Raw genomic sequence first — 15,000 nt, 5'->3', positions numbered from 1 at the left:
AGTCTTATGACTTTGTCATAACTTTGAGTTTTATCTCATAATTAACACTTTGTCATAATTTAGACTTTTATCTCATAATTATGACTCAAGAGTTATGATTTATCAAAGTGTGTTTTTTTCGTGTGAAATGTGATGAAAATAGGCTCCCATACTTATAAAATGAATTTAATCTCATATGTTTCTCTTTTCCTGCTTTCCTCCAGGTACTCTTTTGGTGAGTAAACATCTCTCACACACACTCTTTGATTTCTAGTAGCAAAGTCCTCATAGAACACGTGGATGTGAGTTTTCATGAATGATTGGAAGTCAGGAGTAAACCAGAGCCTCTTCTCCCAGAGTTCCCTTCGGTGTTTAGAGTTTATATTTGGGATCTGCACAAGTGTGACCGATTGAGGCTTAGAAGCGGATTCATCTGAACTGTTAGCCCAGTGTTTTACCTCATCCCACTAACCACATCTGTGATCGGCCACTCGAAATCTTCCATCCCACCAAAATCCAAATTCCCCAGATAAACAAGAAAGCCACAAATGGGCTCAATCGGCCAATCGGGTTTTCATTTAGATCCATTGTTGAATGGAAGACAAGAACATGTTTTTTGATTTATATTTGAATATTTCTTGTGTTATATACACCAGTTTTGTCATTTAAAGCCGTTCCTGATTTTAGGGATCAATCCAAGTGCATGTAACAGTGTGATGCCACTGTAATGCCCTTCAGATGATTATAAAGCTTTATCCATTTTTAATAGTAGTCATACCAGGGATGTCACATCAATATGGTCAATTGATCAATATTAATTGATGCATCATCGATCATACGTGTATGTATGTTTATATATATGTAGGTTGCATTTGTGAGTTAATTGAAATGGAACTGGTTGTGTAAAATAGAAACGTACTCTTGATCTGAATCCAAGCTAATTGTAATCATTTTGCTATGGAAGCTCGTCACAGAATAAAAAATAAAAAAGGTAATTGTGACTTTTTATCTCACAATTCTGACTTTATTTCTCAAAAAGGCATGTTTGTATCTCGCAATTATGACTTTATAACACGCAATTGCGAGATATAAAGTCAGAATTGTGTGTTATAAAGTCAGAATTGCGAGATATAAAGTCAGAATTGCGTGAAATAAAGTCAATTGTGACATTAAAACAGAATAAAAAAATTAAAAAAGGTAATTGTGACTTTATTTCTCAAAAATGCATGTTTATATCTCGCAATTGCATGTTATAAAGTCAGAATTGCGAGATATAAACATGCATTTTTGAGAAATAAAGTATGTTCTGACTATATCTCGCAATTCTGACTTTATATCTCACAATTCTGACGTTATATCTCGCAATTCTGACTTTATATCTCGCAATTCTGACTTTATATTTCGCAATTCTGACTTTATATCACGCAATTCTGACTTTATATCACGCAATTCTGACTTTATATCTCGCAAATTCTGACTATATTTCGCAATTCTGACTTTATATCACACAATTCTGACTTTATATCACACAATTCTGACTTTATATCTCGCAATTCTGACTTTATATCTCGCAATTCTGACTTTATATCTCGCAATTCTGACTTTATATTTCGCAATTCTGACTTTATATCACGCAATTCTGACTTTATATCACGCAATTCTGACTTTATATCTCGCAAATTCTGACTATATTTCGCAATTCTGACTTTATATCACACAATTCTGACTTTATATCACACAATTCTGACTTTATATCACACAATTCTGACTTTATATCACGCAATTCTGACTTTATATTTCACAATTCTGACTTTATATCTCACAATTCTGACTTTATATCTCACAATTCTGACTTTATATCTCGCAATTCTGACTTTATATCTCACAATTCTGACTTTATATCTCACAATTCTGACTTTATATCACGCAATTCTGACTTTATATCTCGCAATTCTGACTTTATATCTCGCAATTCTGACTTTATATCTCACAATTCTGACTTTATATCTCACAATTCTGACTTTATATCTCACAATTCTGACTTTATATCACGCAATTCTGACTTTATATCACGCAATTCTGACTTTATATCTCGCAATTCTGACTTTATATTTCGCAATTCTGACTTTATATCACGCAATTCTGACTTTATATCTCGCAAATTCTGACTTTATATTTCGCAATTCTGACTTTATATCACGCAATTCTGACTTTATATCACGCAATTCTGACTTTATATCTCGCAAATTCTGACTTTATATTTCGCAATTCTGACTTTATATCACGCAATTCTGACTTTATATTTCGCAATTCTGACTTTATATCACGCAATTCTGACTTTATATCACGCAATTCTGACTTTATATCTCGCAAATTCTGACTTTATATTTCGCAATTCTGACTTTATATCTCGCAAATTCTGACTTTATATTTCGCAATTCTGACTTTAGATTTCGCAAATTCTGACTTTATATTTCGCAATTCTGACTTTATATCACGCAATTCTGACTTTATATCACACAATTCTGACTTTATATCACGCAATTCTGACTTTATATCTCGCAAATTCTGACTTTATATTTCGCAATTCTGACTTTATATCTCGCAAATTCTGACTTTATATTTCGCAATTCTGACTTTAGATTTCGCAAATTCTGACTTTATATTTCGCAATTCTGACTTTATATCACGCAATTCTGACTTTATATCACACAATTCTGACTTTATATCACGCAATTCTGACTTTATATCTCGCAAATTCTGACTTTATATTTCGCAATTCTGACTTTATATCTCACAAATTCTGACTTTATATTTCGCAATTCTGACTTTATATTTCGCAAATTCTGACTTTATATTTCGCAATTCTGACTTTATATCACGCAATTCTGACTTTATATCACGCAATTCTGACTTTATATCACGCAATTCTGACTTTATATCTCGCAAATTCTGACTTTATATTTCGCAATTCTGACTTTATATCACGCAATTCTGACTTTATATCACGCAATTCTGACTTTATATCTCACAATTCTGACTTTATATCTCGCAATTCTGACTTTATATCTCGCAATTCTGACTTTATATCTCGCAATTCTGACTTTATATCTCGCAATTCTGACTTTATATCTCGCAATTCTGACTTTATATCTCGCAATTCTGACTTTATATCTCGCAATTCTGACTTTATATCTCGCAATTCTGACTTTATATCACGCAATTCTTACTTTATATCACGCAATTCTGACTTTATATCTCACAATTCTGACTTTATATCTCACAATTCTGACTTTATATCTCGCAATTCTGACTTTATATCTCGCAATTCTGACTTTATATCTCACAATTCTGACTTTATATCACGCAATTCTGACTTTATATCTCACAATTCTGACTTTATATATCACAATTCTGACTTTATATCTCGCAATTCTGACTTTATATCTCGCAATTCTGACTTTATATCTCGCAATTCTGACTTTATATCTCGCAATTCTGACTTTATATCTCGCAATTCTGACTTTATATCTCGCAATTCTGACTTTATATCTCACAATTCTGACTTTATATCTCACAATTCTGACTTTATATCTCGCAATTCTGACTTTATATCTCGCAATTCTGACTTTATATCTCGCAATTCTGACTTTATATCTCACAATTCTGACTTTATATCTCGCAATTCTGAAAAATAAAGACAGAATTGCGAGATTGCAATTGTGAGATAAAAAGTCGCAAATATCTTTAAACAATTTTTATTCTGTGCCGGAAACAAGTTTCCATATATTGCAGCAACTTTTTGAGGTATCGTATCACTGGCTAAGAGAATGTCAGATCGTATCGTGTTTACAGCTCATAGTTTCATTTTGTCACATTTTTATGAACAGTAACTTTAGTGTGAGTGTTAAACTTTTAATTTTATTTGGATAGGAGTGACATGCAAAAAAAAGGTCTCATAACTCCTGTTGAGTCCAGTTAGGAGTAAACTGAATTAAGTGCAAAGAGAACATCTCAAATATGCAGAATCTTCTGTTCTCATCCCAAGACTCAAAATCCAATCAGCGGCGCTGCAGATGTAATGAATTATTCACTCCCAAACCCCCAAAAAAGTTCCTAGAAATCTGATTAGGGGGTGTAAAAATAGTGCGGAGATACCGGAGCGATTCTGTCGCTCATCTTCTCTGTGGAGAGATTCATGTGAGCATCTCCAAAATCTGTTGATGCATTTGTGCCATAAACTCTGCCTAGAAACACTGTGATTGCACCTCATCGATTCCAGATGAAACCTCTCTTTTATAAACACTTCATTCCCTGTTCATTTGTGACACTCTCTCATTCTCTGAGGATTTAGCATGGATTGGTTTTCTAAGGAGAAGTTTAGGTGGGAGTCATTTAGAGATAAAACTCTTTAAAACAGCATGGTTTGATCATTCGCTAACACTTTACAATAAGGTTCATTAGTTAACATGAAGTATGAATAAACAATAGTTCTACAGGATTAATTCATCTTAGTTCATATTCATTTCAACATTTACTAATACGTTATTAAAATCAAAGGTTGTATTAGTTAACATTAGTTAATGCACTGTGAACTAACATGAACAAACAATGAACAGCTGGATTATTATTACCAAAGATTAATAACTACTGTATTGCTCATTGTTAGTTCATGTTAGTTAATACATTAAGTAGTGTTAACTATTAAACCTTATTGTAAAGTGTTACCAATTATTCTTTATTATACTGAAAGATACCACTTGTTTTAAAGGCTTTAAAGATGACAACCACGACTGTAAAGTGTTAATAATCGTTTTAATTCAAAGACAATAGGGAAGTCCACACCACAATATTGTTGTAATCACTGTCAGTATTATTATTTTTTCCCAGCTGGTAAACGATAAAAACATTGACAGCCAATCAGAATCCGCCGACTTTAATGAGCATTTAAAGCAGCAGGAGACAAAACTGTAGCGCGCTTATAATAAACAAATCTATTTTTGTAGTTGTCGTTGTCGTTCTTGGTGTGAACAGGTCTTCTTTATTCTTTGCTTGTGCCAATGTTATTTTAGTATCATTGATATACAGTACTATTATCATTTTTGTTAAAGGGGTGGTATAATGCCCTTTTCACAAGATGTAAAATAATTCTCTCATGTCCCCAGAGTGTGTGTGTGAAGTTTTAGCTCTAAATACCCCACATATATTTATATAGCATGTTAAAATTGTCACTTTGTGAGTGTGAGCAAAAACGCACCGTTTTTGTGTCTGTCCCTTTAAATGCAAATGAGCTGCTGCTCCCGGCACAGGGGGCGGAGCTTCAAGAGCTTCTTGAGTCTCTCCATCTTTGTCTGACTCCGGTTTGAACATAAAAGGCTAAAAGTTTTTGAAATTTTCAGTGTGTGTGAGGTACACACACACGTATACACACACACTGAAAATTTCAAAAACTTTTAGCCTTTTATGTTCAAACCGGAGTCAGACAAAGATGGAGAGACTCAGGAAGAAGTGACGACATGTAGAACCAACAGGACATTTCTGAATGTTAGATGATGAGTTTATGCAGCTGATGTGGAGTTAACTATCTTCTAGTCATTGATTAGCATATTCTGTGATGATAATCTATAAATCGCTGGTGTGGGACGCCTACAGAGTGACATGTTATTGCATTTGTGTTGCGTACTGTATTGCATGTGAAAGACGGATGCGACAGCTTGAACTCACAGATCTTCTCAACATGGACTGCGTGTTCCAGGGGGCGGGGTTTATGTAAATTTTAGGGTTTGTGATGTCACTAACCCGGGAGGAATGTGTGTAGTCCCTACCAGCCGTTTGTTGTAGTCTTTAAAAGTAAATATCTCCCTTTGCTTTGAACTTTGAGCGTTGTAACTTGCAGATGTTGTTTATGCTCAAACAGCAACATTACACACTAACTCAAGTTAGAAAAGTGAAACCATAATCAACTAACCCCTTTAATATCTTGAATAATATTTTATTCTTAGATTTTCTGTTTTCATATATATATTAATTTCATATATATATATATATATATAGGAGGTTAGCGTGCTCCTCAAGACGACAACGATATTGACAAATTATTAAAGTTTCTGCTTTGAACAGCTTTTTCTCTTTCACTTCTTTAAAGTATTGACGGACAACACTACTGTTTACGTGTATCAATATTAAAGATAATAAGCAAAATAAATATATTCATTTCGTACTGATCTTCTTTATCTTCAACAGGGTAAAAACTCTTAAACGTCGGCGGAGCTGCAGTGTTTGTAAGGAATTGGCTTCCCATAGTTAACCCTGTCACAAGCGTAGCAGTCATCATAAATCACTCATAAATCATAATAACTGATCAATAAGGCTTTGGCGGGTCAATATGTTTTTGTGGCTGCCAAAAAAAATTCAGTGCAGGAAAAACCCTGGTGTGTGTGTGTGTGTGTGTATCGTAGTGAAAATGTTTTAACGGTTTTAGTTAACGATAATAACCCTGATTGTTGCATATTTACTTTTTGCTGAAAAACAAACAAACAAATGAACAATAGTTTATAAAGAAATCTTATGATAAAAAATCAATGATAAAAAAAACAACAGATCTCATAACTGAAATCTTGGAATATCAGATTTATTAGATTTTGGGAGGAATTGAGCATGTGGAATCATTCAGATTTCATAAGCAGCTCTTGCTAACATGGCATAGGAATCTTGTGTATCATTATTGTGTGTGTGTGTGTGTGTGTGTGTGTGTGTGTGTGTGTGTGTGTGTGTGTGTTCAGGTTGGGAAAGCCAGCTTCTGGAAACAGGTTTCCTCGGGATCTTCTTGTGTCCGCTGTGGAGTTTGTCCCAGATGCCTCGTCTCTGCCCGCCTTCACTGATCAGCATCTGGACCTTTCGCTGGCTCGTCGTCCGCATCATGCTGGGAGCGGTCCGTACTCACTCGTACACACTCGCACACACTCGCACACACACGTACACACACACACACACACACACATACGCGCGCACACACTCGCACACACACGTACACACACACACAAAGGCACGTACACGCACGCACGCACATGCGCACACACACAGACACAGACAGATACAGACGGACAGCGCACACACACACGCGCGCACACACATACACACACACACACGCACGCACGCGCGCACACACACGCGCACACACACACACACACACACACACACACAGACAAATACAGACACACACACACACACACACGCACGCAAGCACAAGCGCGCTCACACACATACAGACACATACACACACAGACACGCACACACACACACACACCCACACACAATCACAGACACACTCACACACACGCATGCAAGCACACGCGCGCACACACACATACACAAACACACACTAACAATATTACACATGATATTTTTGAGTAGTTTAGGCTTGATTTCTTTCATCTACCTGAATAAATCATGCAAAGTCCCCTAATTTATTTAGTCTATGACACACCGAATTTAATATTTTTAGTGAAATATGCTTTTTTATTTTAAGTTGACTCTGAAAATTGTGTGAAACTGTAGTGGACACCGGGACTTAAATCATGTTTATCATGCATTTTGGGAGACACAACAAGTGAATAGGGAAAGAGATTATATTTCAATATCCCTATGAAATATTAGATATTATTATGAAGATATTGCCAATTACTACTCCCCCTATTATGCTTCTATTTCCCCAAGAACACATTAATATGCATAGATACATTAATATGCATAGATACATTGTATAAAATGGGAAAACCCCCTTATGGCCATTATACACACATATTGCATAAAGCAAAATGGTATATCAAATCATTCTATTATATCTTTCATAATATAGTTGAAAATCATCTTTTTACAAAGTTTGGTATATAAAATCCTAAAAAAAAAAAAAAATCCGTTGGTTTTGCCTATTCATTTTCCTATTCATGTCTTTTTATTGTTTAAAAATTGAGTCCTGGTGTCCTCTACAGAGGACATAACTTATGAATATTTTTTTTTTTTTCAAAAATTATATATATATATTTTTCCCCCTATGCTCTAAGCAATGTAATGACACGAGAAAATACTAAATTCACAAAACTTTTCTGGGTCTCAGGAGGAAAAAAAAAAGCAGCACGCCGTCAGACGACTTCTGTCTGGGTTTTTTACGGCTTCTGCGACCGGCTCATAACTATTGTCTGCCAGAGGACCGAGGTTTTCCATGTAGATGAAAATGTTTTTCCAATTAGCGCCGTAAATGAGGAGGAATGGGGAAGGCGAGCTGCACGTTCGGTTAAACGAGGCCAGGAATATAATTGCCTGTAAGTGCTTACAACTGTAAAAACCCCGAGGCCGTTTCCCCTCAGACTCACCAGGAATAAAACAACCGAATCAACCAAACCAAACGCTGGGTTTAACAGTACAGTAATGATGATCACTCGCCTCCTCGGGGTTCGGCACGTCTGATGATGTGTAGCTTTAGTTTAGTGGCGTGTGTGATGGATTAGTTTGGTTTGCAATTAGCAAGACATTATTTATTAATATGAAGTGGATTAAATTATTTTAGTTTTTTTAAAAGAAGTCTCTCCTGCTCACCCGAGGCTGAAAAATGCTGTAAAATTGTGAAATATTATTGTAATGTAAATCAGCTGTTTTCTATGTGAATATACAGTAAAGTGTAATTTATTCCTGTGTATTTTCAGCATCATTACTCCAGTCTTCAGTGTCACATGATCCTTCAGAAATCACTCTGATATGAGGATCTGATGCTCAAGAAACATTTCTCATTATTATCAATGTTGAATATTAATTAAAAAAAAGAATTTATTACTTTTATTCAGCAAATATGCATTAAATTGATCAAAAGTGTGACATTGAAGACATTTATCATGCGATAACAAGATATTTATTTCAAATAAATGCTGTTCTTTTGAACTTTCTATTCATCAAAGAATCCAGAAAAATAAATTGCATCACGGTTTCCACAAAAATATGAACTGTTTTCAACATTGATAATAATCATAAATGTTTCTCGAGCATCAGATCCTCATATTAGAGTGATTTCTGAAGGATCATGTGACACTGAAGACTGGAGTAATGATGCTGAAAATACAGCTTTGATCACAGGAATAAATTACACTTTACTGTATATTCACATAGAAAACAGCTGATTTACATTACAATAATATTTCACAATTTTACTGCATTTTTGATTAAATAAATGCAGCCTTGGAGAGCAGAAGAGACTTTTTTCAAAAACATAAAAAACATAATTATTTTGACCAGTAGTGCAGTTGTGTATTTGCACGCTGGATCCTCTTTCTCATCTGCAGAGTTCAGTCACACAAGCTCAGGCTTTAATCCGCCAAGTGCTTGTTTCTCAGTGCTGTTAAATCAGAAGTGTTGTGGTAAAACCTTCATTAGCACCACCAACTCTTCACAGTAATTTGCTGCGCTCGCCAAAACGAGCAAAGTGTTGTTTAGCGTTTCACAAGTTGTTCTCTCTTCCGAGAAGCGCCGAAGCGAACGCCAGCGGTTCATGAATGTTTTCTGCTCAAGGTCTCGGCTCGAGTCAGTGGCCAAGCTGTCGTTCACCATCATTTCTTTTCTTCTTTTCCCCCGCTTCTCTCAGCAAGGGAGGTTTCTCAGCACACATCAAAGAATCCCTCAGACTCGAGCTTGGGACTCGCGGTTCGCACCGTTCCCTCGACTCCACACATGCATTATCTGTTGGAGAGTTATTTTTGTTGAGTTGCTTCGAGTTTGTCGGGAATCTTTCACTTAGAGACTGAAGTTCACACATTCCACCAGGAGTCAAACCACTCGTGTTGGACACGTTAAGCGTTTTCCCCTCCATCTGTTCATATTCATAAGCCTTCGCCTTGAAGATTCGGCTGAAGCCAAAATGCACTTAATACATCTACCTAAATAAGGTTGTTAATGCAGACTAAATCAACTAAAATAGTGCAGATAATCTAGACCAGATCAGGAGAACATTGTTAGAGATGTTATGCCTGTCAGTTAATCTCTAATTACTCTAATTAATCTCCTTTACATTTGAAATAGTTAGATATTAATAACTTTAAAATAACTTTATTATTATTTATTTAATTTAATTTAATTTTATTTTATTGGATGCTGAAGCCATTATTTTATTTTATTTTATTTTATTTTATTTTATTTTATTTTATTTTATTTTATTTTATTTTATTTTAGTTTAGTTTAGTTTATGCTGAAGCCGTTTAAAGTCAGCCAATGTGTGAATTATTCGAGTTTTCACTTTAGGAACCCGACTATTACTCCTTAGTAGCCTTTAAATTTAATACAATATTTGTAATTTAAATTCATTATTTTTAATTTAATCGAATTTAATTTAATTTAATTTAATAATGGACCCTTAGCATCCCTAATTAGCCAAATGTCAACCATCTTCTTTATAGTTCCTTCAGAAATGAAAATGGTCATCTTTTACTTGTCTAAACCTGCATGACTTTCTTTCACAACACAAAAGAATACATTTGATGAGTAAATGAAACATTACATTAAAGTACATTTGATGAGTGACGGGAAACCAACAGATTTGGTCACCATTGACATCCATTGAATGGATAGAAAGAAAAAAAAACTCCATTAAGTCCATAGTATAATAGTAAGTCCATTATAATAAGTAATAAATAATGACAGCATTAAGTTCTGATGTTTTTTGATACAATTTTTTTTTTTAGAAATAGTTGGTCTGGGCCATTCTGGTTTAAAACTCTCACTTTTCAGTCTTATGATTGTGAATGAATGAGAATAAGAAGGAATAAAAAATGATTCCACATCACAGAAGTCAAACGGCTGGTGAATGGGGTTTCACATTTTTGACCGTTTAGTCATTCTCGACTTCACTATTACACTGAAGTGCATTAAATGAAGCATTCATAAACCACATTTATTCTTCACACACTTAAGCAGATCGCATTATGGTCTGGGCAGCTCACATAACATTTTGAACTGCACTTAAATATTGAATTAAGGTCAAATGTTGTTATTGCTGTTGTTGCATGTATTATTATTGTTTTATTGGAAATGAGTTTGTAAATGAAAGGCACTTAATGTTGAACATATGTTTATGGTGATGTTGGATGAATCTAATATCCATGGGGCGATTAATTTGTAAATATGAAGCATTATACATATACACGACAGCGGTGTGACCATGTGACTGCGGTTTCAGTGACTGGAGAGTCGTGATTGGTTAGTTTCTCCAGCGATGCTTCATACTACAGTAGTTATAGTTCATCAGCGAGTTCCATCATTCACTCTAAAAAAGTGCTGGGTTGTTTTAACCCAATTTTGGGTCAAATATGGACAAACCCAGACATTGGGTTAAATTTTTAAATTCCATTTTTAACACAACGTTTGCGTTTGTCCATATTTGACTCAAAAGCATTTTTAGTGTGTTGTACTGTACATATGGGAAACACATCCCAGATTTGGTCCAGAATATGTTTTAGGTGCATTTGGTTATTATTTTTCATGCACGGATTACATAAAACACAGTTTTGGAAGAGACATTGAACGTTGCTTTAGTTAACCCAAATGTGCCTCGTGTGTGTGTGTGTGCGTGCATGCATGTGTGTGTGTGTGTGTGTGTGCATATGTATGAGTGTGTGTGCGTGCATGTGCGTGTTCGTGTGTATGTGTGTGTGTGTGTTGGACATTTCCTCTTTCCTCTAGGTGCATTTGGTTATTATTTTTCATGCATGGATTACATAAAACACAGTTTTGGAAGAGACATTGAACGTTGCTTTAGTTAACCCAAATGTGCCTCCTGTGTGTGTGTGTGTGTGTGTGTGTGTGCGTGCGTGCATGTGCGTGTTCGTGTGTGTGTGTGCTTGTGTGTGCATATGTGTGTGTGTGTGTGTGTGTGTGTGTGTGTGTGCATATGTGTGTGTGTGTGTGTGTGTGTGTGTGCGTGCATGCATGTGCGTGTTCGTGTGTGTGTGTGCTTGTGTGTGCATATGTGTGTGTGTGTGTGTGCGTGTGTGTGTGCGTGCATGCATGTGCGTGTTCGTGTGTGTGTGTGTGTGTGTGTGTGTGTGTGTGTGTGTGTGTGTGCGTATATGTGCGTGTTCGTGTGTGTGTTCATGTGTGTGTGTGCATATGTGTGTGTGTTGGACATTTCCTCTTTCCTCTAGGTGCATTTGGTTATTATTTTTCATGCATGGATTACATAAAACACAGTTTTGGAAGAGTTATTGAACGTTGCTTTAGTTAACCCAAATGTGCCTCCTGTGTGTGTGTGTGTGTGTGTGTGTGTGTGTGTGTGTCTGTGTGTGTGTGTGTGTTCATGTGTGTGTGTGTGTGTGTGTGTGTATATGTGTGTGTGTGTGTATGTGTGTGTGTTCGTGTGTGTGTGTGTTGGACATTTCCTCTTCGGGCTGGTTGGCGAGAGCTTCTGGCGTTCCTCACGGCTGTGTCAGGCTTGGGCAAGAGCAACTCTCTCTGTCTCCTGTCAGCTAAACTTTTATTCAAGTGATTTGCAGTGAACAGAAGTGAATGACTTTTTGATTTAAACTGTAAGCGAGCGCCCATCTGATAGCATGCAGAACGTCTGGTCAAACTCCCGTCACGTGCACCTGCGGGCTTTGGTTTCGTACAGTAACCTTGGTCTCATGCATGACTGACATTAATTACCTGGATTTATATTCAAAGTTTTGGGTCGAATTTTTTCCAATTTTTTTGGGTTGTTTTTATGAGGGATTGAAGTTGCTGCATGCAACATATTCTTCATTAGATTTGCATTTTGTCTGTGGTTGACCGATTTTGATTTTAATTTTTGCTAATTTTATTTTGCTTCAACGGCGATGATTTAAAGAGGATGAATTTGGAGACAAAATTTGTATCTAAATCATCATTGTATTGCATTGCATTATATGTTTTAAAACTATGAGCGTTGATCATAAAACATCATCTCACTAAGACATATTATTGGCAGATATTGATATTTATATGCATTTTACGTCAGTATCTGCTGCTATACTGTTATAAGTGTACAATCGCTTCTTTTAATAATCCATTGCATTCAAAACAGTGTAATTTTAGTATCATTCAGATACTATTACAGTTGTATTAATATTTTAAATTAGTGTTTATTGTAATATTTTCCTGTATCGTTTTAATTTAAAAAGTTTTAGTAATTTTCTTGGATGTTTTTGACATTTTAAATATATATATAAGAAGTTATTTTAGTACATCGTTAAACTAAATGAAACTAAGAAATGCTGCCTAGGCAACTAGCTGAAATAAAATAAGTTTTTGTGCATTTATTATGGTTAACATTCATTTTATTTCAAGTCACATGTTTTGTATGGTTTAATAACCCTGATTCAGAAGTATATTTCAGTGTTGAGCTGAACCAATGATGAAACCAGACATTTAGAAACCAAAATAGTCACTTTTATTATGCAGCTTGTCATTTTAAATGTCATATTGCATACAGAGAAAATTTCAGTATTTAATTTTTAAGCATATATGAGTACCACTAAGCTCAAATGAATAGTGTATAAATGAACCAGTTTAATTGTTGCACGTTTAATCTCAGTTATCATTATTAGATCCTGCAAACACAGCAGTTTAAAAGGCAAAATGGCTCGTATAAATGGGAATAAACGACTGATTCCCTTACGACTGGGATCGACTTACCATGTTAAAGTGATTTTAATCTAATTCACGTGTAATTTAGACAAATAAGTGAATAGCATGTAAGCTGTGAATGGCTGTCATTAAAGCAGAGCTCTTAACGCTGGCTTTATTTATTGGCCAGCTGATCGTGGGATGCGGGCGGGAGTCGCTCATTTTCACATTAGCCGCATTTTAGGAAGCGAATACTCATTCCAGGGTTCCTTATTGCATTATCCTTAATGACATAAATGCAAGAATGCACTTGATAAGCAGAGAGAGTTCCTGATGCAGTGGTTTCTCCTCCTGGGATGTGAACGCTTCAGACTGTTCTTCCCACATGGATCCCGCACTAAATGCTACATGTGTTTGGATTTGCTGGTTGAACTGGTACAGAGAGATCCCGATCACCGCAGGTTTAGAGAAACAGCTGTCCGCAGTTAAAATGTTTAAATCTGCCAGCATTAATACATCTGATGGGCAGAGGAAGATTGCTCGGCTTTTCTTTGCATTCATGATGTAGTTCTTAAAGGGACAGTTCAACTAAAATGAACAATTCTGTATTTATTTTACTCTTATGTCTCCTGTACTCATGATTTTTCTAATAAATCATGTATGATAATCAAGTAAACCTGCTTCAGTGCAGTTTAAATATTACTAATATTAAATATGATGATCAGGTTTATTTCTTCATCTCTCAGTCATCAGTGTATTGCATTATTGCATGTTTTAAAACTACAGAGCTTTGATCATAAAACTAAGTGTTTAAATATCATCTTACTACTATTATTGGCAGATATTGATATTTATATGCATTTTATGTCAGTATCTGCTTTACTGTTATAAAATCTCATTGATTTACATTACAAGATTCATAATTTCATCACTTTTTTGTCCATATAAATATCAGCATCTGCAGCAAATTTCATATTTTTTGCTCAGTTTGAGTCCCCTCCACTATATCATACAATATGAGCCATACAATTATTTAATATATCAGGCTGGGATGTAAAGTGTTATTGTAGATTGTTTATTGTCTATCAATATACAGTAAGTAATTGTTAAGTTTGTCTTTTTGAATGCATAAGGATTGTTTCAAATGTGCAAATGTGAACAGAAAGAGTCATTTGCAGTATATAACTTTAAATATCATACGAGCTAAACGCCATAGATTGCTGTAACTTTTGAGATATGATCTTGTAGATGTGTTTTGGTTGCGTTGTCCTTATGTGTGTGTTCCTCTGCACGTCTCCAGGGTTTGATCAAGATTCGAGGCGACCGGTGCTGGATGGATCTCACATGCATGGACTATCATTATGAGGTGCGCTCGCATTTCTCTGATCTCTCTTTTGCTTC

At 35.4% G+C, this 15,000-nt stretch overlaps 1 protein-coding gene across 1 annotated transcript in view; it reads left to right on the top strand.

Moving 5' to 3' along the window:
- lmf1 (lipase maturation factor 1) overlaps positions 1–15,000 on the top strand; it is a 67,234-nt gene that overhangs the window by 6,217 nt on the left and 46,017 nt on the right. Inside the window, exons 3-5 of the mRNA XM_056244628.1 lie at positions 204–214; positions 6,762–6,910; positions 14,900–14,965. Coding sequence (XP_056100603.1) covers positions 204–214; positions 6,762–6,910; positions 14,900–14,965 — 226 coding nt within the window. The remainder of the gene's footprint in view (positions 1–203; positions 215–6,761; positions 6,911–14,899; positions 14,966–15,000) is intronic.

The sequence above is a fragment of the Rhinichthys klamathensis genome, unplaced genomic scaffold (assembly GCF_029890125.1).
Source record: "Rhinichthys klamathensis goyatoka isolate OS25496 unplaced genomic scaffold, OSU_Roscu_1.1 h1tg001033l_1, whole genome shotgun sequence".
NCBI lineage: Eukaryota > Metazoa > Chordata > Actinopteri > Cypriniformes > Leuciscidae > Rhinichthys > Rhinichthys klamathensis.
Note: the sequence above shows the minus strand (reverse complement) of the source record. Positions and strands in the feature narration are given on the sequence as shown.